General features: G+C 39.3%; 5 protein-coding genes across 10 annotated transcripts in view; 4 read left to right on the forward strand and 1 right to left on the reverse strand.

The window, feature by feature from the left end:
- LOC143901162 (serine/threonine-protein phosphatase 2B catalytic subunit 2) overlaps window positions 1-9,204 on the forward strand; it is an 86,999-nt gene extending 77,795 nt beyond the window's left edge. For all 5 annotated transcript variants that reach the window (XM_077413203.1, XM_077413204.1, XM_077413205.1 and 2 more), the window contains one exon: window positions 187-9,204. The gene's annotated coding sequence lies outside the window, so the exon portion shown is untranslated. The remainder of the gene's footprint in view (window positions 1-186) is intronic.
- Window positions 9,205-9,993: 789 nt separating this feature from the next.
- LOC143901166 (ubiquitin-conjugating enzyme E2 J1) lies at window positions 9,994-12,263 on the forward strand. Its single transcript, XM_077413213.1, has 5 exons — window positions 9,994-10,461; window positions 10,824-11,029; window positions 11,114-11,304; window positions 11,382-11,499; window positions 11,650-12,263. Exons 1-5 carry the CDS (start codon window positions 10,425-10,427, stop codon window positions 11,893-11,895), a joined length of 798 nt encoding a protein of 265 aa, XP_077269339.1. The 5' UTR covers window positions 9,994-10,424; the 3' UTR covers window positions 11,896-12,263.
- Window positions 12,264-12,701: 438 nt separating this feature from the next.
- On the reverse strand, window positions 12,702-15,893 carry LOC143901168 (uncharacterized). The gene is made up of 8 exons (XM_077413219.1): window positions 15,752-15,893; window positions 15,342-15,656; window positions 14,932-14,983; window positions 14,814-14,860; window positions 14,693-14,726; window positions 14,452-14,558; window positions 14,256-14,368; window positions 12,702-14,181 (listed from the first exon to the last, which is right to left on the reverse strand). The coding sequence occupies exons 2-8, from the start codon at window positions 15,395-15,397 to the stop codon at window positions 13,916-13,918; spliced, it is 675 nt and encodes a 224-aa protein (XP_077269345.1). The 5' UTR covers window positions 15,398-15,656; window positions 15,752-15,893; the 3' UTR covers window positions 12,702-13,915.
- Shu (inactive peptidyl-prolyl cis-trans isomerase shutdown) lies at window positions 15,662-18,258 on the forward strand. 2 transcript variants are annotated; one of them, XM_077413211.1, is made up of 7 exons: window positions 15,662-15,791; window positions 15,905-16,198; window positions 16,279-16,519; window positions 16,759-17,219; window positions 17,287-17,475; window positions 17,572-17,683; window positions 17,742-18,258. In XM_077413211.1, the coding sequence occupies exons 2-7, from the start codon at window positions 16,155-16,157 to the stop codon at window positions 18,027-18,029; spliced, it is 1,335 nt and encodes a 444-aa protein (XP_077269337.1). In that variant the 5' UTR covers window positions 15,662-15,791; window positions 15,905-16,154; the 3' UTR covers window positions 18,030-18,258. The 2 variants fall into 2 exon arrangements, with proteins under 2 accessions (XP_077269337.1, XP_077269336.1); XM_077413210.1 differs by having other exon boundaries at window positions 15,668-16,198.
- Window positions 18,259-18,483: 225 nt separating this feature from the next.
- Window positions 18,484-20,378, forward strand: LOC143901165 (pancreatic lipase-related protein 2). The gene is made up of 4 exons (XM_077413212.1): window positions 18,484-18,592; window positions 18,708-19,156; window positions 19,528-19,879; window positions 19,950-20,378. The coding sequence occupies exons 1-4, from the start codon at window positions 18,553-18,555 to the stop codon at window positions 20,177-20,179; spliced, it is 1,071 nt and encodes a 356-aa protein (XP_077269338.1). The 5' UTR covers window positions 18,484-18,552; the 3' UTR covers window positions 20,180-20,378.
- The last annotated feature ends 8 nt before the right edge of the window (window positions 20,379-20,386 follow it).

Genomic DNA, 20,386 nt, shown 5'->3' on the forward strand with positions numbered 1-20,386 from the left:
CGCGAAAGATAACTTGAATAAATTTGGATGACGTGATTTTTTTTTAGCCATCGATTTATGGTAATCTGGTGCTTTTTTGTACAACAAAATCACGCGTTTAAACAGTGCTTTTCATCTGATACTACCGTCGGGAAAAGATTAAAAAATCCAAACATCTCATATTAATGTAAAGTGAACGTTTTTCAGATGGCGGATGGATGGACGGGTCATAAGATCCCGGCGCTATCGCCGCCACCACCGAACATTTGCAAACCATTGCTCGTCTCTCCCCCCCTCCCCCCCTCCGGCTGTTACAACCAGTGCGCCGTTTATCGAGGAGTCAGGAGAAACCATCGCCGTCGCAAGAGGAAGATCAGAGGAACGGACGGACAGACGGTCGCGAAGCGAAAGCGATTTTTTCGTCGATGCGATTTTCAACGAGCATCGTCGGTCCCGGTGCACGCATAGCGGAAGAAAGCAGCAGCAGTCAAGGAAAAGAGGGCCGCGTGAAACATCGAGAGACGTCCAGCCGGACGTTTCGTAGCCTCCTCTTCTTCGAGGAATTTGCCTCCGTATCTCTTTTTCGCGCACACTGCGCCCGCGAATGGAGAACGAAAACGTTTAGCCTCCTTTCTGCGATGAGCCGCGCGCGTGCGACGTTCTCCGATCTCTCGCCGTTCGCGCAATTATTCCTTGCTCTCTTTCTTTTTATCTTGCTCTCTTGCGCTCTCTCCCTTACCTCTCGCTCACTCCGACTCTCGCAATTCCTCGCTTTTCTCCTCTTCCCAGCATCCATGAACGTGTACACCACGTATTTCTCGCGGATTAATCGACCCATGTACATACGCACGCGCGCGTGTACGAACGTATCAACGACAAGCGGAACGTAGAGAGCGATATATCTTGTAGGTAGATTCGTTTACACGTCGAGCGAATCGGATGTTCATGTACGGGGAAGGACAACTTCCCCCCAACCCGGCGTCTCCGCCGGGCACCATTTCTCTCGTGTCTTTTCTTCTTTCTCCGGCACGAAAAAAGCGAGGAGAGAACGAAACGAACGGCTCGCGCGCGGTTACGTCTATCTAATGAGAGGAATCGCATATACAGTGTGAAAGAGAGAGAATGAGAGGGAGAGAAAGAGAAATAGAGAACGGACGAGCGGTCTCCGCCAAAGAAACAAAGAAGGCAGCTGGCCTGTCGTCACGGCGGAGCTTCCGGTTTTAGGATTTTACTAGGTTGTTAAGATGTGTCCGCCCTGGGTGACGCGTAAGGGCATCCCCCGCGCCACGGGGTGGGGTTACTTAAATCTTAAGTCGAGCTAAGCTTAGGGCTAAGTCGTAAATTATATATATATATATATATACATACACATATATATATATATATATATATATATATATCGGAGAATTTATTTAATATACATAAATATAAATATTATATATTATATATTATTATATTAATTTTATTATTATTATTATTATTATTATTAATTATGATGTAATCCGAATACCGTGTTTTTCGCTGCCGCGCGTGCACACGTCCGTCACGATCGCACGAAATAATTAACGCGCGAAAGAAATGCACGTCGAGCGCGCGCATCGTTTCCAAGTACACTCATTACGACATGATCTATCTTGGCCGTTCTGCCCCGAGGATTCATTCGACATTCTCGTTCGTGCGATGTCGAAGAAAATATCTCGTTTTCGTTGTATCTCCATTTCACGGAACTGCGCACGGTCATGATCTTACACACAAGATATTCGTTATCTGTTAAGCTTTGAGGTGAATCTCGCCATTGTATAACGATCGTCAGGTCCAACTGGTCTCAATAGTAACTACCATGTTTTTTCGTTGAAAACTGAGCTACCGGTCATATATCACGCAAAAATCTCGCTCGTATTACGCAACGTAGCATCGGGCTGGAATTTATCGTCTCATATGTGATCTCTAAGAACTTCCGTTTCGTCGCGTATTTTGTGATATCTTAGAGGGTGAGGTTTTAGGAGTGCATATATCGAAAACGAGATAGTTTTGATACAATAGTACTTTTCCTGACGAGACGTCAAGAAGAGACTTAATCCCGCATGAACGATGATGGGTCTCCCCAAAACGCGTATATATAAATACATGTATATCAGTGAGCTGTGACACGTACGCTCGTTTAGACATGTGATGCATATCTCTTGCCCCCACCCTTCCCCCCCAACTAGTCGCACAACTTTGCTAGAAAGAGCCGTGCAAATTGAAACGATTACAGGCACGCCTCGATGGGGCGATTGTAACATGCTATCCGGGCGTGAGCTCCGCCAATAGGCTCGAAATTAAAATCCGATAGTAGGTCATAATGGTGCTGAAGAAACGCGCAGGCTAGTAAGAATTAAAGAAGGAGAAGACGATGCGTTTTTTTTTTTTTAAGGGAAGCAGCACCTCGCGTGTAAAGAGCGTTAATCGTTGTCTCGAATGTGTGCTCGTGCTCCTGTTCCTGCCTGATATAAGCCTGAAAAAGCCACAGCCGCACTCTGCCCGTACCTGGCCCCGGAAGTGAATCCTTGCCGTCAATTTTACGGTACAGCGGTACAGAACGGCCGAGCGTGAGGCAAAACTCGAGAACCGTAATCGCGAAATGACGACGTGCCGTAAAATAATTTTGTGTTGAAAAAAAAATGAATATATTACATTTTTGCGAGTTACTTATTTCGAGGGGTGGATTCCACGGGGAGTTATAATCGCTAGAGAATATAAAAAAAAAAAAAAACGTTTCTCGTGCGGGAAACGAACGCGATCGTCGAGACGCTTCCGCTTCGATCGTCCGCGCTGTCACGCGCTCAATACGCTTTGTCGCACGTGACGTCCCGAAGATAATCAGAATCGAGAGCGGTTACTCTCGTCTCTCGTCTGTAATATTTATAGTAATAATCGCTCGCGGTCGTATTGCGGGATTTTGTCGTCGTTTTCGCTGTTTTTTCTACCTCTTCTCTAGAAAATCGGAGACGTCGCGCCTTAGCGAGCTTCGCGAGAGCTGAATTTAGCGTCGGCGAGCAGCGCGGGAGATCGCAAGCCTAATCATATCGGGTACCGGGAAGGAGGAGAAGTGTAGATGAGAGATACGAGGCAAAAAAAAGCATCTCCGGAAGCCGAATGGCGGCATCGTCAGCGTGTTACGGTCTGAAACATAATAAAAGTAATGAAAGAATATTATAATAAATGAAATAAGATATATATCTCTTTCTTCTCACTACGATATAAAATATACAGTGAATAATAATTCTATCTCTCTTTGCTACCAAGTTGTACTTATTCTTAATTAATTTACTTGTACAAAAGAATGTGTTAAATAATAATGAAATATATAATATAATATACACACAATTATAAATAATACATATTATAAATATGAATATATACAAATATATGTGTGTATATGTATATATATATATATATATATATATATATATATGTGTGTGTATATATGTGTATATATATATATATATATATATATATATATATATATATATATATATATAAAGGAGCACTACGATATATACAGGATGTCCCAGAGCTATCGTCACTCCTTTCCATCTGTGGATTCCCTCACCGACTTCCTTGAGTGTAAATTTTCCACAAGTATCATCGATTTTCCACGATTTAATTCTCGAAACTGAATAAGACTTAAAGTAAAATTTTCGAGGCTCGCTTAAGGCCATTGCACGTAACAAAGTTTTAGTCATAATCGTAAGGTCGTAAGAAAATAGACCACGCACACTCGATTATTCTTCGAGCTCAAGGAGAATAATCGACTGTGATTGGTCTATTTTCTTACGGCCTTACGATTATGACTAAAACTTTATTACGTGCAATGGCCTTTATAGTTCGAGAAAAGTATCAGTGCCATTTTCTATTAAAAAAAAAGGTCGATTCCAAATCGATCGAATGAATTCTCGGATGAAAGAGACTGCCCACAATTCCGGGATATCCTGTATACACACGTGCATACATATATACATTACAGTGTTGGTTATCTGATATTACCGCATCATTATGATTACGACGCGATTATTATTCATTTTAATTATGATCTGATTATTGCCATTGTCACTGCTCTCGCCGTTGCAATCGTCGCTACACCGTTATCACTTGTATCTATCGCTGTCGCGAAACACGAGGCGCATATACGCGTTCGCCGCTACAGTGATTTTCAAAATGAGAGACGACACGCGGGTTAAATTAATAAATGCGCATACGCTATATATATATATTACAATTGTGATCGTTACTTGCGATACGACGAGGGTGACACGATAATGATGATTCAAGAATCGCGATCCAAGTCGCTCCCGTCTATCCTTTTGGTTGTAGAAGCGACCCGTTGTTCTACGAAATGCGAGGAGGGTAACTAAACGTGTGTGAACGCGAAGAACGAATTAAAGGACTTCCCTTTCGCATATATACACGAACTTTTCACGGACCATCCACCTTTCGGATAACAGTCTTGACTTGTGCCTTGTTTAGACGTTTCCAATCATTTTCCAATCGACTCCGCGCTTCGACTCGCACATCCTACACTCGAATAATAAAACTCTCACCTCCGACGTTGTTCCTTTACGAAGAGAAATACTTGAGAGATCCAATGCGATCGCGCGCGCGTCTCCGCCCCCGTCGTCCTTTCTTTCGAAGAAACGGTCTTCCTCGGTGACTTCTTGCGTATATGAAGAAATTGATTCCTCGGCGTTTTTTCGGTGGCGTAGCGTGAACTCGTACAGTAATTGCGATCAAATTTAATTAATTTTTCTCCTGAGAGCCACGGCGTTATCTCGGTTCGACGATCTTGTCCTGCGTACAACAACCTGGCAGCATGCGATCACCCCATCAACGCACGCGGACATCCCGTTCATTCGTTTGAGAATATAGTGCCGGCATCAAATATGCGTTTTATATCGTAGATATAATACACGCAACAGTATCGCCGTATGTGGAACGCGAGTTTTTGGGTCACTCTTTATAACATGTATGCATCAAACAAAGTGAGAGAAATCATGTATACACGCTAATACATATACGACACACGTGCGTGCTATGTATATACAGAGTGGCTTGCGACAAGCCATATTTATAAGCTTGTTATGTAATTTAAAATCAGTTCTCTGTTAAAAATAATTTCTCATTCGTTTCATTTTGAACGGATATTTTCTCTTTTAAAAATAACTTGTTATTATTTATTTAATTTTAAACGGATACTTTTTTTTTTTGTAAAGTTTTAATTCTCTCCAAGAGTCTTCGCGATATTTTTAAAGGCATGAAGTAAAAGACGACATTTAAATTGAAAGAAAAATCGACTTTAAGCTCCTCAAAGAGTCTGTTGATGAAATAATTTGTCGTGTAAATCGCGCAACGCTCTGTATATACAAACACATAATTAGATATTATATATATACGCAAAGCTTGTATTTCCTGCGTTCGTTCGTGTAAAGCCTCATTTCGTCACACACACACACACACACACACATATTTATGATAAGTAAACCGTTTAAGCGGCGTCTCATTATCGTAACAGAATCACTTCGAAAGCGTCTTTCAGGGGAGAAGCTCGCGCTTTTGTGCAGCTGAGCGTGATCTGCTGTAATATATATAGTCCTTTGTGTTTCCTTCTTCTTCTCTTTTTTTTCTTTTGCAAGCGACTGAACTAAAGTGCTGTGTGTGATTCCTCGTGGCTACGTTGCGTTCTATACGCGAACTCGATATGGCGTGTACCTTCATTACGTATCCCTTGGCTCTTACGTTTAGCGCGGAATTAGACATAATTTCGTTTGGCGAGTAAAAATCTTATCGGATTCCGAGCGCGACGATTCTCGTTTTATCACAGATCTCGCGCAAATCTGAAAACGAAGATTCGCGATAATTTCCCCGATTGTAAATGTAATTCAAAACGGTTCGCCGGGAAATTTGCATTTCTTTCCTTTATCGCCCGAATACATCGCGCCTTCGCGATCCTTATCGCCGAGATTGAATTTTACCGAGCTTCTGTAAACGGATTTTCCAATCTTATCGTTCTCATTTTCCTTCTCTCGTCGGCGAGAATCGTCGAGGAGAGAACGGAAACGAGAAGAGAATAGAATTTTCGAAAATTACCCTCTCGAGTCGCATCGAACGCAACTTAATCGAGTTTCACCGAGAGACAATTTTATGTACCTGTTACGACTGATTATTATCGTGTTGTACATCGCTAAGGAACAGTGAGAGAGAGAATACGTGTACATGTATGTACATACACATGCCCGCGCGCGCGCGTATGTATATATATCTATATAGTATATTACCGTAATGTTATACGGATTGTTTTGTAAACTATCGTTATATACGTCATTGGCTGCTTGTTACCGACGGCTTGCAATCGGCTGATAAACACATCGCTGAACCATATGTACATATCGAGTTCTAAGAAGGGCACGCGAGGAGCATGCGTACGGGAGAAGGGTCAGTTGCACCACGAGTTAGCACATTTTTTAATAGAGATTAACTCGGATTAGAGATCCACACTGGGGGGAGAGACTCCTCGCTTCCTTTTCACCGCGATAAGAAGATACGTGTAAAAGAGCGAAATTCGATCGCGCGCGAATTGTTTTTGTCAACGATACCTCGAGCCTTGCTCGGTCAAACTTCGGATAAGTCAACCCTGGTGAAAAAATGTCTCAGAATTTGTATAAAAATTTTCCTCAAAATGTGCTCGGAATTTTTCAGATTTTTTTATACGAATTGGAACGTTTTCCAGAAACACTCAAACAAAATAATAATGAAATGTTGCAGATTTTTCCCGTCAACACATTTTTGTGGAAATAAATATATCTGCGCAATCGATCAGGAATATTTCTTACCCATATGTATGAAATACATACGGGTACTGAAATATTCCGAAAGTCTTCATCCAATAATCTTTCTGAAAAAGTATCCATATATTTTTTTTTTCCAGAATTTTTCAAGTCAGAAGATTTCTGAGAAAATATGAGAATTTTTTTTCACCAGGGAAATGCAGGAGAGATTGGAGAGATTTAATTAATTGCGATTAACGCTAACTGACATTGGTACAACGGGCCTACATCGTACGAACGCATCGTGGGCCGAATTATTGCAAATGATGCGCGGAAGATAGATACCTTGATGCTCCTTTAACGAACGACTAAAAATAAAAAAAAAAAAGAAAACGAAAAAGCGTATCTCGAGAGAGATGTACGAAGGGATCGGGTCGTGTAGGTACATTAACGTCGCCGTTAACGTATTCTATTGAGAGATTCCCTTGTCCTGTCATATAAACTCTAACATTTCGGTTATTCGATCGAGAAGCTCGAGTGTAGAATTATTTCTCACAAATATTAAATTATTCATTTCATCTCTCTCTCTCTCTCTCTCTCTCTCTCTCTCTCTCTCTCTCTCTCTCTCTCTCTCTCTCTCTCTCTCTCTCTCTCTCTCTCTCTCTCTCTCTCTCTCGCTTTCTCTCCATTCTTTTTCCAATTATTTCGCGCGGCAATCTGCGAAGCACGGCGTGATCGCATTTCCCTATTTAATAACTGTACCTGTCTATAAAGCGTGTCGTTTAATTAAATCTATTTTCTACGCTCTGTGCCAGCGTCGTGTTTGGCGTTTTACATGACAGATAAGGTCCCGGAAATCGCGTGTGAAAAAACGCGGAACGTTGCCGCCCGGGATACGACCGGGCCGCAAGAAGGAGGAAAACACATTGGAGATTGCGCGACACTTTAACTCTTTTCCAAACCAAAAAAAAAAAGAAATATGTAGCCTTAGAACTCCGTTTCTCTCGTTCCTTTCACGCGAGCGTCGCCCGATGAATGTGACGTCGTATCTTCTTGAGGATGAAAAAAAAACCGTACAGAAAATATAATAAATGCATCGGAAATATGTGCGTATGTGTGTATGTGTGTGCCTCCCATCCAATTTTGCAGATTTAAAAGGAGCCGGGGATTCGTGTTTCGCCCATTTTTTGCGTAACGGAGAGGATCGCAAGATTAAAGAGACTCATTAAAACTCAAGTAAAAGTTGCCTTCCGACTCGTAATTTGCCGTAATTATCTTTTCGTAATACACGGCGCCGAGAAATGCTTGCGGTAAGTAACTACTAAGACATTCAAAATATCCAATCCGAGAGCCTTCGAGTAAATAAAACCAAAAGCCTAACGCGTCGAAAATCCTATCACGACGCATTGATCTCCAGATTTTATTTTACGAAGCGAATCTTTCGCGAAGAAGTCTTAGAAATTCGGGAAATGTGGGAGAGAGGTGTACTTTTTCAGTTCGCTCGTCACGCGTTGTTTTAGATTGATTGCTATATCACAAAATGAAAGAAAGAGAGAGAGAGAGAGTATCAAGGAGATGATCCTTGGCGCACATCCATCCGGGCGACGTCCGTCAGCAAGAGTCGCGAGAGCCGTAGTCGGACTTAAATAATTCTCGCGGCGTTCGAGAAATGGCATTCAACGACGATGGAAGAGAACTGTACATACACACGTGCGTTTATTATTACCTACTTACTATTACGAGACTTACTTCTAAGATCTTTTGGCTAAAATACTTTATAAAAGCGAGACTCTCTGACCGCGCATGCAGAACGACATAAAAATGAAAAAGAGCGAGAACACTGCATCGCATTGTTTAGCGCCATTGTGACTCTATCCCCTTCTTAAAAGAATAAGCATGTACACATATGTGCATGCGAACACGTACGCATATATGTATATACTTATTGTATTTGTTTATACATATATATATATATATATATATATATATGTTATAGTCAAAGCCCGACTAGTCAATCCTAGGAATGCCCGCGTTTCGGGCTTTGACTATAACGTATACACATGACACGCGCGTATATAGACGCATCGGTACTATTATTATCATTATTATGGTTACACGATTCTTATCATTATTGATATCGTCTTCACTATTATAATTATCATTGTCGTGTGAAGAGAGAATACGATGAGTAATTATTATATAAACAAAAAATAAATGAAAGAAAACTCTTTACTTATATACATATATAATTATGAATACGTCATGACGATATATTCGTAAAAACGATTAATTATTACGGCAAACGTAACGACATTATTATTACTATTATAAATAACATCCTATTCCCCCATCTGTTGTGAATGTTTACGTTGTTTTATGATATTTAGAATATTCTAAAAATAAACTCTATAATTTCCACGAACTCGTGTCGTTCAACACATTCCCCGAAATATTCCACAGGAGTTGAATGTTAATTCAACGTTAAATATTTTTATTTTGTCACTATAAAAAATAATTTTGTTACGGAAATATCTATATTTATTTATTGTTCAAGTAGAGACGTGCGCGAGAATTAATTTTGGATCCTTAGATGAGAAAATTTAATTCAGGAATAAAAAGCAACTTTTGAAGTTTCTTATCAGCCACAATAATCGATCGTCTGAGAAAAAAAGGCGTCTTTATTTTTTTTCTCTAACGAAGCTGAATGTTTAGATAAGTTAGGTATATTGAATAGTTTGATAAGATATATACAAACGATTCACTTGAAAGATAAATGAAGCTAATTACACAGCTGCACGATATCTTTTTCGGTCGCATACCCATGAATTGAAGGCGTTATCTACGATATTATATAAATCTTTAACGTGTCTTTTAGACACGTATGTCTAAAAGATATAGATGTCTTTACGACATCTTTTAGACATGCGTGCGACGCTGAGCAAGATCAAACGGTCTCAATGACATGATTAATTCTTTAAAATCGACGAAAATTTAAAAAAAAAATCTCAAAACAGACCGGTTTTTACATCTCATTTTTAGTGCTCCTTTTTTTAATTAAAACAACAAATCGAAACGCATTCCTCCCTTTTCGCATTTAGGACGTCGACGCCCAGGAAATGGAGAATCGTCGTGTCCGACGGGTCCGCGTCCACGGCACGTCGACGGTCTCTCCGTCGAGGCGCAAGATCGCGCGGGCGACCGGGACGACTCCGGTAGTCCGGTAGTCCCCGCGGTAGTCCGGTGGTGCCGCAGAGGCGATAAATAGAAGCGGCGCGAGCGCGGCGATTGTTCTCCACACCACACGTCACGTAACGTCACGTCACGCTGCTCACGCCTCGCCTCGCCTCGCCATCGCGGTCTTCACGTCGGGACTGTCAACTGTCGAGGAGTCCTCCGTCGACGGCGCCGAAAAACCGTCCTCCGGGGAGAATTGGCGTGCGTGCGTGCGCGTGGACCCAGGAATATGTGACGCGCGGGACCGGAACGCAACGCGCGTTATCGGTCATTGCGTCGGTGGGATCTGGGATCAGTGGAGAGACGAGAGGCCCCGTCGTTCCGCGTCGTTCCTCCGTGACGCGTATTTCCCGTGCACGGGCTGCTTCGACGTGCCCGCGCCCCGACGAGGGAAGCTGCCGCCCGAAGATGTCGTTCGAGGGGAAGTACAACGCGAAGAGCCCGGGTGAGTCGAGGTCGCGACGCGTCGCCAATTGCGCCGGTCGAAAAACGTTTTGTTTTGACCCCCTCTGACATATTTGCGCCACGAGGCTGTTGTAACCGCGGTTACCCCGCGGCTCGCCAGCTGGCCCAGCTTACCGTATATTCGCTTCTTCACGGCCGATCGGGCCGATCGTATCGACGCAAGATTATCCCGCGGTGACGTGTGGGATGAGACACCTTATGTATATTACGTACAATAGCGTGTTGATATCTCAACGTTGCCTATCCATTTGCCACCTCGTTATCAAAGTATATTTACAGTTATCATAGTATATTCATAAGTGTTGCAAAGACTGTTATCTCATTGAATGTATGTAATCGTAGCGGTGAAGAGGTTAATGAGAGAGGCACAAGAGCTGCACGAGGCTACCGAAGAGTATTATGCGTCTCCTCTCGAGGACAACCTGTTCGAGTGGCATTTCACGGTGCAAGGGCCACCGTCCACAGACTTCGAGGGTGGCGTTTATCATGGGAGGATCTTGCTACCGCCGGAGTACCCTATGAAGCCGCCAAATATCATACTGTTGACGGTAATTAGATGTCAGAGACGAGCTACGTACGAATTGTGTTATATATATACGTGTTTCTTCCTTCCTTTATTTATCCATTATTAGCCAAATGGACGTTTTGAAATAAACAAGAAGATATGCCTGAGCATCTCCGGCCATCATCCTGAAACGTGGCAACCGTCGTGGAGTATTAGAACAGCGTTGCTGGCTCTGATAGCTTTCATGCCCACGCCTGGAAGCGGCACGATCGGCGCGTTGGATTACAGCACGGAGGAACGGCAAAAGCTTGCTAAAAAGTACATATATGATCCGCGATTAAACAGAATGTTGCAAACAAAGTCACGTACTCCTGTAATCGATTCTTACATTCCAGATCGCTGACCTGGCAGTGCGATACGTGTGGTAAAGTCGTGAGTTTGCTGTCCAAGAACTCGGTTAAGAAACCCATCACCGAGGAGGAGCAAACCATGCTGAAAACAATTGCTCTCAAAGTAAGCAGTTTTAAATATGCACAATATATCTGTTATAAACATATACGGTTGAACATATATTTTTATGTAATATACGATTATCATGTTGTTACGAACATCGTAGACTGTTGCATTTTGCAAGAACTTAATATTTATAAAAAATATATGTAGGGTGACGATTCACCTACGTCGGAAGTATCATTCACGAATAATATGGAAAATGTGTCCGAGAGCGAGGTGCGGCATCGTAACGTGGAACCGATTCCGGCAGACAATGCAGACCGTCAACAACCTGAGATTATTCTAAATCGCGTAGAGACAATGTCCTCTTCGAACGATTTATTTTGGAGTATTCTTATCGCTTCTTTAGTATCCGCAATTATTTTGTTGATTTTACGACGATTATTTCTTGTTTAACTTATTTGTTTTTTGCGAAATACAGAAACATGTCATGAAAACAGTAAATTTTATACACGTTTTATGAATATCATTTTTAAGCTTACAAAGGAAAAAATCATGGTCATATTGTTGAATGAATATTGCGAACCATCTGATTTTTCATGAAAACGTGTATAATACATGACGAAAGTACATGCATCAGTATATATTAGTACATCCATATTGTTCTTACACGAGCATTTGACTTATATACCTCCCACATATAATTTCATTACTGAAATGAGAAGTTAGATAAATGAATTTTCAATTCGATCATTAAATTACACGTACTAGTCGCTTGTTTTGTTAACGATATAGTATTGAAAAATAAATTATTATTTATCCAACATTTATCTATATTTTTTATTTTAGAGCATATTAAATGATATTATATATATAAATTGTAGAATTTAGTGTGTATTAGTTATAATTAATAATAAATTTTGTTTATTTTGATATTTATTATTTTCAAATATTTTTTGTGATTGCCCATATACATTTATACGCAAAAATTCAATAATATATCTGTAAATTCTCATAATTATTATATTACTTTTACCAGCAATTTTACATTATGTAATATACATATATAGCCTAACATGATACTATTTTGTAATAAATATAAGCTATACAAATATGTCTGTATAACTCTATAGCTTTCATACACTTTTCATATGTGTATAGCCACTGTAATAAAATTCAATGTGTAGCATAATCCATTAGAGGAAGAGGATTTAGAGCAGGACTTTGTCTATATAAATTCATTTTTTGTATGTACATAGAAATATAATAAAGTAATTATTTATTAAAGCATATATAATATAAACATATTACTTTGTAACATTTATTACAGTCTGTGTAGCGTAATGTTCCGCAATTCCATATTCGCTTTTATGCATTCATTGAACTACATCTCTTTACGCTTTTAGTTGATATGGCATATTTCTTTGAGTTACTTCTAACATTTAAATATTAAAAAAAGGTGCATTTCTTAAACCTATGAGGCATATTTCATGGATCATATATAAAGAAATAATAAAAGTGTTTTAAAATGATGTTAAATGAAATATAAGTAACACAGTTATAAACTATAGCAAACTTCATAATTTTTTTTTATTATTATCTATGTTAAGGCATTCTACATTCACCATTTACAGTAACAACTTCATTCTTGCATGCTCTTTATTACAATAAAATAATTCCTATCGGAAACTTTCTTCTTTTGTACATTTGCTATCTTTCTAAATTATGCGAACTGTTGATGTGTGACTTAAATTGCATATATCTCTCAGATTTAGATATAATATTCAATACCTTGAAAATCACATAAAAAATAATATGAGATGTAATAGAATCTCTTGTATACTCTTGTATATCTCTTGTATTTGCATCATTTAAACGATCTTTTGTTTAAATATATAATACTACTTCATGTCAAAACAAATTCTTTGAGTGCACATATATATTAAGAGTTTGAAATATAAAAGTAAAGTATGGCACACGTGATTTTTTATTTTGTAAAAGATATTAATTTATTGTCATACGGAAGCTGCGTGAGCTAAAAGCGAAACTAAAACTTAATATTGCTAAAGTTTATGATTAAGTTTAATTTCCCATATAAGCAAGCAAATACCTTATTTAAAAACTGAGAGCAAGAAATATATCTTTTATTTGCGTATACAATTGTTGTACATATGCATATACTGCAAATAATTTTTCTTGATTCGATAGCTTGACATAATTCTTTTCTGTGCTACAGATTACACAATACTCTACACAGTGTAGATATCCGCGTCAGATCTCTGTATTCGGCATACCCTCAGTTGTACAATACACATTTTTGAAACGATATAAATATAGTTATATTGTTTCAAGAATAGTAATATCGAAATAATTGTAATCTCTTTGTAAGTATAGAGCATCTGTTTTAACTCCATCATGAATTTTTATAATACAAAAATACAAACAATATCCCGTTAAATTACAATTGAATCGTTTATCAGCTGGTATCGGCGCTAGTCCATTCACCCGTCTCTTTTAGCGCTCTATCGGTTAATCTCTCTATCTCAGTTAAAAGTTGTTCAGTCTCCATATCGACACATACCATATCCGGTTCCACTGGATCCCATTCTAAACTATTTGGACTCGAAACCCTGGACCAAGGAGATGCTGTCAGACTAGATGGTTGACTGTTATTAGCTGACGTCTGTGTTAGAGAATTGTCTGTATCTCCCCTTTCATCTTCCATGATTGGTATCGGCATCCCTGCGCAAGTACAATGTACAATATGTCTATGTATCGTGAGAGATTTATAAAAATAACGTAATACGATAGATTGCCTTCGTGTTCCCATTCAAGATCCAGCGATGATCCCGGAGTGGATGAAACATAAGCCTGTTGTTTCATTAGCGTCCTCGCATCAAGAACTTGAAACGGCATATCCAAACCGGAACTGAAAATAATTACGTGATCTTGTAGTCTTTAACACGCGCAACAATCCCAGAAATGTTATCGGAGTTAAGTGTAATGATGTACCTAGTGGAAACATCGTTTCTGGAACTCAATCTGGCATACTTATTGCCACCTCGTGACCACCTGCCATCCTCCAATAATTCCAGAGTCACCGGAACTCCATGTCTTTTCTATGATTCAAACACATATATAACTTCATAATGTAAATCAAGATGCTTTTGTGAAAAAGAATCGACAGCTCTGGTATATTCTGGTAACGTTCTTATCTTCTTACGCTAAATAAAGCATAAGATGCATCATTTACCTTGAATCTTTTGACAGATAGGAACGATAAGAGACTGTATCCAGTAAGCATGGCAGATAAACGCAACATTAATATCACAAATCTAAATTAGAATTAAGTAAGAAAGTTGTCTTTCAATCACCTTTTTGATCCTTTAGCTTGGTCTTCGTGCCCTTGGACGTCCACAAACTAAACATAAGACAGCAGAGTTACTTCCGCTAGCAAAAGCACGTTTATGAAACAAGTTTGGATATGTATACCTCAACTTGTTCTTCTTCTTGGGGGGACATTCTGGTATGCCTTTGATAGAACCTGAACATACAAGAAAACAGTGAAACAGCGAAACACAATGCGCTCCTTTACAAGATCTATGATGATACACTAGGAAGACTCTCCGTTGGAAGTGAAAGAAACTCGTTACCAGAACATAGGATTCAATACATCTTTCATGATTTCACTCATTCGTAGCGTGTAACTTTAATCGCATATTAGTATTTAGTATAACTAAAGACCCATGACTCATGCGACTAAAATATTGACTAAAATCACAGATACGATCCCTTTATTTAACCGAGCTTGGAAAGATTGTTTCTCAGTGTTCAACGATTATCCGTCGGATACCCTAGCCAGCCGAGGTGTGATTTCAATTAGACCCTGGTCCAATTCTAACCTGTACGGCACGGAATCTGTGACTTTCGTTAAACAGCGGCCGAGACAGGCCCCCATGACCTGCCAGCCCACGGCGCCTCATCAAATTGATATGGATGTGTTCGGATGCCAGCGTTTAACTCCACGTTACACGTGAGGACGGGAACGACGGCGTCCTTCCACCAGGTGCTGCCCGGTGCCGACGGTACTCGGGGCTGCCTGGCCCGACGTTAGCCGAGAAATAGATAAATGTCAGAGCCAGAGATAAAAGATAACTGCGGAATACGCGCATGCGTCTTGTAAGTACGATAGACCACTGCTGAAGTGCTGAATGGTGCTGAAAATATATAGTTTGCGTCACGTAACTATAGATTTTCTCTCAGTTGAATCAAATTGAATAGAGAAACAGAGGTTCCCCAAACATTTATCTACCTTTAGCATGATTTTCCGGCCGGCATGGGCATATAGCATGGTAGTGCACGCTCCAGTATACTCAATCGTGATATCCTAAAGACGGATATCTAGTAGAATAGTAAGAAACGTACTGTGTCCTTGAAGAAATAACTGGAATAACTGTCTGTAAAGATTCTGGGGGCTGCGAATCACTTGCTACAAATGCTTTGAAACGCTCAACTGACCAATTAGGACAAAGAAATCTACGCTTTGAGGCGCCAAGTGCCAACTACAACCTTGGTCTGTATTGTCCGTAACTGTGTCTGTATCGTTCGTGCTTCAAAAAGGGAGAAGTGAGAACGAGAACACGTGGAAGCTAGGAAGAAGGCGAATTGATTAATATAAGAAAGAATTTTGACGGAATTCATTCATCTGCTTGAAAATGGCGAAACATGTAGACTCCTTGATGAACGGTCTAAAGATCAGGTACGTGAAAATTACGATAATGAACTCGCATGTTCGAGTCCGTTCATCCGTTATTACGTCTCACAATCGTATCGTTTCAGCGACTTGATAAACGAAGATGGAATTACGTTCGAGATTGGAGAACAGTTTGATAATGAAGACGACGAGGAATTCGGGTATTCGCCACACGTACAGTTCAGCAATGAGGAGATGCTGAATATGTTAAACATGAACAATTTCGAAGATGAGGATGAGGATAATAATGAAGATACTGTATCTCTTTGTGGCATGAGCTTCTCAAAACTGAAAGCGAAGATGACACCCTTGATCCCAGATCAAAAAGTTAGTCAAGTTTTATATTATTTTTTCAGTATCATTTTGTTTTCTTGCAGAGATGACGTTGGCTGCGTTCCAATATTCACTCTCAGTAAGTTTACGTCATGTACACTATACATTTTTAATTAACACAGTGATTATTGTAACGCAGCCATTGTCTTTAATTTTATCAATAAATATGTCAATGCGATCGAATAAGATCACAAGTGTAATTTTAACAGGCTTAATGAAATTTATGTCATTAGGTCACGAAGTTCGTTAAGCAGAAAGGTGTTGGAGAGGTTGTACCGCAAAATGCTCAAGTCACTGTCAATTATATTGGATATTTTGAGTACAGAGATGAGCCTTTTGATTCTACTTACTCTTACGGGAGACCAAGATCGCTGCGTTTAGGCCAGGGTTATATTATACCTGGTTTAGAAATTGGAATATGTTCCATGAAGAAACACGAAATAGCAGTGTTCCTGATACACCCTGATTTGGCTTACAAGGCCATCGGTTGTCCACCACGTATCCCACCTAACGAAGAAGTGGTATTTGTCGTTCAATTAATTGATTATGTTGACGATGGCTGTGCACTTACGTATCAGGATCTCAGCGCAGAGGAGAGACGATCGTTTAATCATGTGGCAGAGCCTGTGAAGCATATGCTTGTGACTGCTAAAGATCATTTTACAAAATTTAACTTCAAGTCGGCGATACGAGAGTAAGTAACTGACGTGTAATTTCTGCAAACACATGAGATCACATCTGTTAAATATATTTCTTTGCAGATACAGAAAAATTATTGGTTGTCTGGAGACAGTCAAATTGGAAGATAGTTTAGAAGAAGATAAAATGAATGAGATTCTCTCACGAGCCTATACTAATCTTGGACTTTGTTACAATAAGGAAAACATGCCTCTTAAAGCTTGCATAGCTTTAAGGCAAGTGCCGGTACCAACAGCTAAAAGCCATTATCAGTATGTACTGTCCGTTAGCTGATTCATCTATTTATATGTATAAACTATATGTATTAAATTAGTATTATAAAACTTTTTTTTTTTTTGGCATTCCAGTTTTGGAAAAGCTTTGCTGAATATTGGAGAATACGATGATGCAATGAAGGAGTTGCAGAAAGCTCGTGTGTTAGAGCCGCAAGATGAAGCCATTAGAAAAGCAATTCAAATAGTAAGTTGAAGATTTTTCAAAAATAGTTTCTTTATGATAATATGTATATATTTTATAGACAAACGCGAAACAGCGTGAGTATCGTGAAATAGAGAAGCGCTTGTGCGAAAATTGCTTTCGATCCAAAGAAGGACGAACGAAAATTAACGAATTTCGAAAAGCCGCGCGCGATTTGTGTGAAAACCTTATCCAAGGTGATGACGTATTGAGACAATCTGTATCAGAAGGCTTCACAAAAGAAGAACATCAAATTCTACGTGAAGAAGCTGCTAAATTAGGACTAGATGTTGTTACATCTATCAGAAATGGCAAGGAGACTGTATACCTCCAGAAGAGCAAATCATAAAGTGGTTACATTTTTATTATTTAAAATTGCAATATCAAGAACTATTTAATATACAAACCTGGTGTTGCAATCACATTTACAAACGTAATTACTTTGATTTAAGTTGAAGCATTCTAATATATTATAATGCGACCAAAGAGAATTATACTCAGGATTAAAATAGTATATTAAAGTCTTATATAATGATGATTTTGTACTTTTTTGCACTTTTTTTTTTAATAAATGAAAGTTATAATAAATAAGTTTACAAAAACCCTGTTGTTTATATCTGACCAATCCTGAACACATAGTACATGGAATTTTTCCATGTACGCTAAATCAATCTGTATAATGCACAATACTCTCGTTTAGATATATTTAGAATAAAATACCGGAAGTTCGTGGAGCGACTCTTGTTACGCATTTTCTTGTTCGACGTTAGTAATAAGATCTAATGGATTGAGTGATCTAAGAACATTTCTGTTTATGTAACGTATAAAGGTATATAAGAAACTGTCCAACAAAAACGTCGAAAGATATCACAATGTCACTGATTACAACGTTCTTCGTCTCTCTGTTTCTATGTAATGTGGTTCCTCTTATATAAATGATTTCAATTTTGTCATAAAACTACGATAATCCAGTTATATACAAATAGAGGTAAATGTACCGTTGATTTTTATTGTTTTCTTTTTCTAGATATACCTTTTAATACAGCTGAGTTATCAGGCTTACAGCTGGGTAATCGGCCATCGATTCAAAATTTTCAAGACCACCATCCCGAAGAAAGTTTCTTGGAGATTCTTTTGAATCCGACGACGATCGTTGACGATCGTGCGACGATCGGCAATGTGCTCGATTTGGAGTTTAAAGCGGAGGATGTAAATTATGAGCTTTATACGAAGGACAACAAAGAGCAATCTGTATCTCTACGAGTGGGTGATGCTGCTCTACTGAAGGATTCACCATTCAATCCTGCATGGCCAACCAAGATTATTATTCATGGATGGACAGAAAGCGGAAATGCGTTTTGGGTACACGATATTCGGCGAAATTATCTTAGCGTTGGGAATTATAATGTAATTTGCGTAGATTGGTTCAGTGGTTCGACTAAAGAATATCTAACGGCTGTCAAACTTATTCATCAGGTGAGCCATGAAACAATTTACATATTCTACGAAAGATGGGCAGTATAAAAGCATTATAGAATTAATTAAAAAATTAATTAAAGTACAGAGACTTAATTTTGATTTTTCTGAAAAAACGCTGCTCGCAAAATTTACATTAATACAAAATATAATAAAAAAGGCTTGTCTTAGAATAATGCAAATCACGCTACGATAGAAAAGATTTTTTCGTTACACAATATACAAATTGTATGCAAATCACAATGAAAGATGAGAATGAAATTGATTTCGCGAAGTTACGAGAATTCCTGATTCGATTAGTCTTCATGCGCGTTTATCTTTTATTCTTTTGCAAGAACATGATGCGAAATCAATTGATTCGTGTTTTGCAGGTGGGAGAATACGTGGCTGCGTTTATCGAATTTCTCGGATCGGAGACTCAAGTTGATTACGATAACGTTCACATTTTGGGTCATAGCTTGGGTGCTCATGTGGCCGGATACGTCGGTAATTATATGCCGAAGAAACTCGGTCGAATCACCGGACTCGATCCGGCTGGGCCGGCATTTGAGATGCCGTATCTTAAAGACACAGAGGAGCGACTGGATGCCGCGGACGCCAATTTTGTGGATATTATTCACACTTGTGCCGGCAGTTTAGGCTTCCTCAGACCCATTGGCCACGCAGATTTTTACCCGAACGGCGGAACGTTTAGGCAACCCGGATGCCCCGTATTTTCATCCCGTATGTGACTCCAGTATTGAATTTTACAATATTATGTATAAGTGGATATTGATCTAGCTTGTATTTTTAGAAGCCTGCAGCCACGGTAGGTCACACCAGTTTTTTGCCGAGTCCATCGTGCATCCTGATGGGTTTGTTGCCGTGCAATGCTCCAACTGGATGGATTTCCAGCTTGGTAAATGCGACAATAATAATTCTAACACCGCCGTCATGGGCGAATCTATCAGCCCTGATACTCAAGGTATTTTTTATCTACTAACCAATGCACAGCCACCGTTTGGAAAGGGCAAGATGAAATAAACGATGACGGAAATAGATATAACTTCGATATCTACACTTATAACACGTATATATGTATTTCATTACAATTAGCGATATCGCAAGAAAACATATAAACGTAGAAAGTACTTTACTTTATATGATGTCTCTATCACACATTACGATATAAAATAATAAAAAAATTACGCGTATGAAAATTTGCGTGTAATAATGGAGTATACTGCGCGC

The sequence above is a fragment of the Temnothorax americanus genome, unplaced genomic scaffold (assembly GCF_048541705.1).
Source record: "Temnothorax americanus isolate GAGA-0224 unplaced genomic scaffold, ASM4854170v1 Scaffold32, whole genome shotgun sequence".
NCBI classification, from domain to species: domain Eukaryota; kingdom Metazoa; phylum Arthropoda; class Insecta; order Hymenoptera; family Formicidae; genus Temnothorax; species Temnothorax americanus.

What these genes read in the sequence shown, in the direction of transcription:
- LOC143901166 (XM_077413213.1), top strand. Translation starts at nt 10,425, where the DNA reads ATGTCGTTCGAGGGGAAGTACAACGCGAAGAGCCCGG. An exon ending in CAAATATCATACTGTTGACG is followed by an intron (nt 11,030 to 11,113) that starts GTAATTAGATGT and finishes ATCCATTATTAG; the next exon opens with CCAAATGGACGTTTTGAAAT. An exon ending in CGGCAAAAGCTTGCTAAAAA is followed by an intron (nt 11,305 to 11,381) that starts GTACATATATGA and finishes CTTACATTCCAG; the next exon opens with ATCGCTGACCTGGCAGTGCG.
- LOC143901168 (XM_077413219.1), bottom strand. Translation starts at nt 15,397, where the DNA reads ATGGGGGCCTGTCTCGGCCGCTGTTTAACGAAAGTCACAGATTCCGTG. An exon ending in ACAGATTCCGTGCCGTACAG is followed by an intron (nt 14,984 to 15,341) that starts GTTAGAATTGGA and finishes TTGTATGTTCAG; the next exon opens with GTTCTATCAAAGGCATACCA. An exon ending in TATCTGTCAAAAGATTCAAG is followed by an intron (nt 14,559 to 14,692) that starts GTAAATGATGCA and finishes TTTGAATCATAG; the next exon opens with AAAAGACATGGAGTTCCGGT.
- Shu (XM_077413211.1), top strand. Translation starts at nt 16,155, where the DNA reads ATGGCGAAACATGTAGACTCCTTGATGAACGGTCTAAAGATCAG. An exon ending in CCTTGATCCCAGATCAAAAA is followed by an intron (nt 16,520 to 16,758) that starts GTTAGTCAAGTT and finishes TTATGTCATTAG; the next exon opens with GTCACGAAGTTCGTTAAGCA. An exon ending in TTCAAGTCGGCGATACGAGA is followed by an intron (nt 17,220 to 17,286) that starts GTAAGTAACTGA and finishes ATTTCTTTGCAG; the next exon opens with ATACAGAAAAATTATTGGTT.
- LOC143901165 (XM_077413212.1), top strand. Translation starts at nt 18,553, where the DNA reads ATGTCACTGATTACAACGTTCTTCGTCTCTCTGTTTCTAT. An exon ending in CTTCGTCTCTCTGTTTCTAT is followed by an intron (nt 18,593 to 18,707) that starts GTAATGTGGTTC and finishes TTCTTTTTCTAG; the next exon opens with ATATACCTTTTAATACAGCT. An exon ending in ATGCCCCGTATTTTCATCCC is followed by an intron (nt 19,880 to 19,949) that starts GTATGTGACTCC and finishes TTGTATTTTTAG; the next exon opens with AAGCCTGCAGCCACGGTAGG.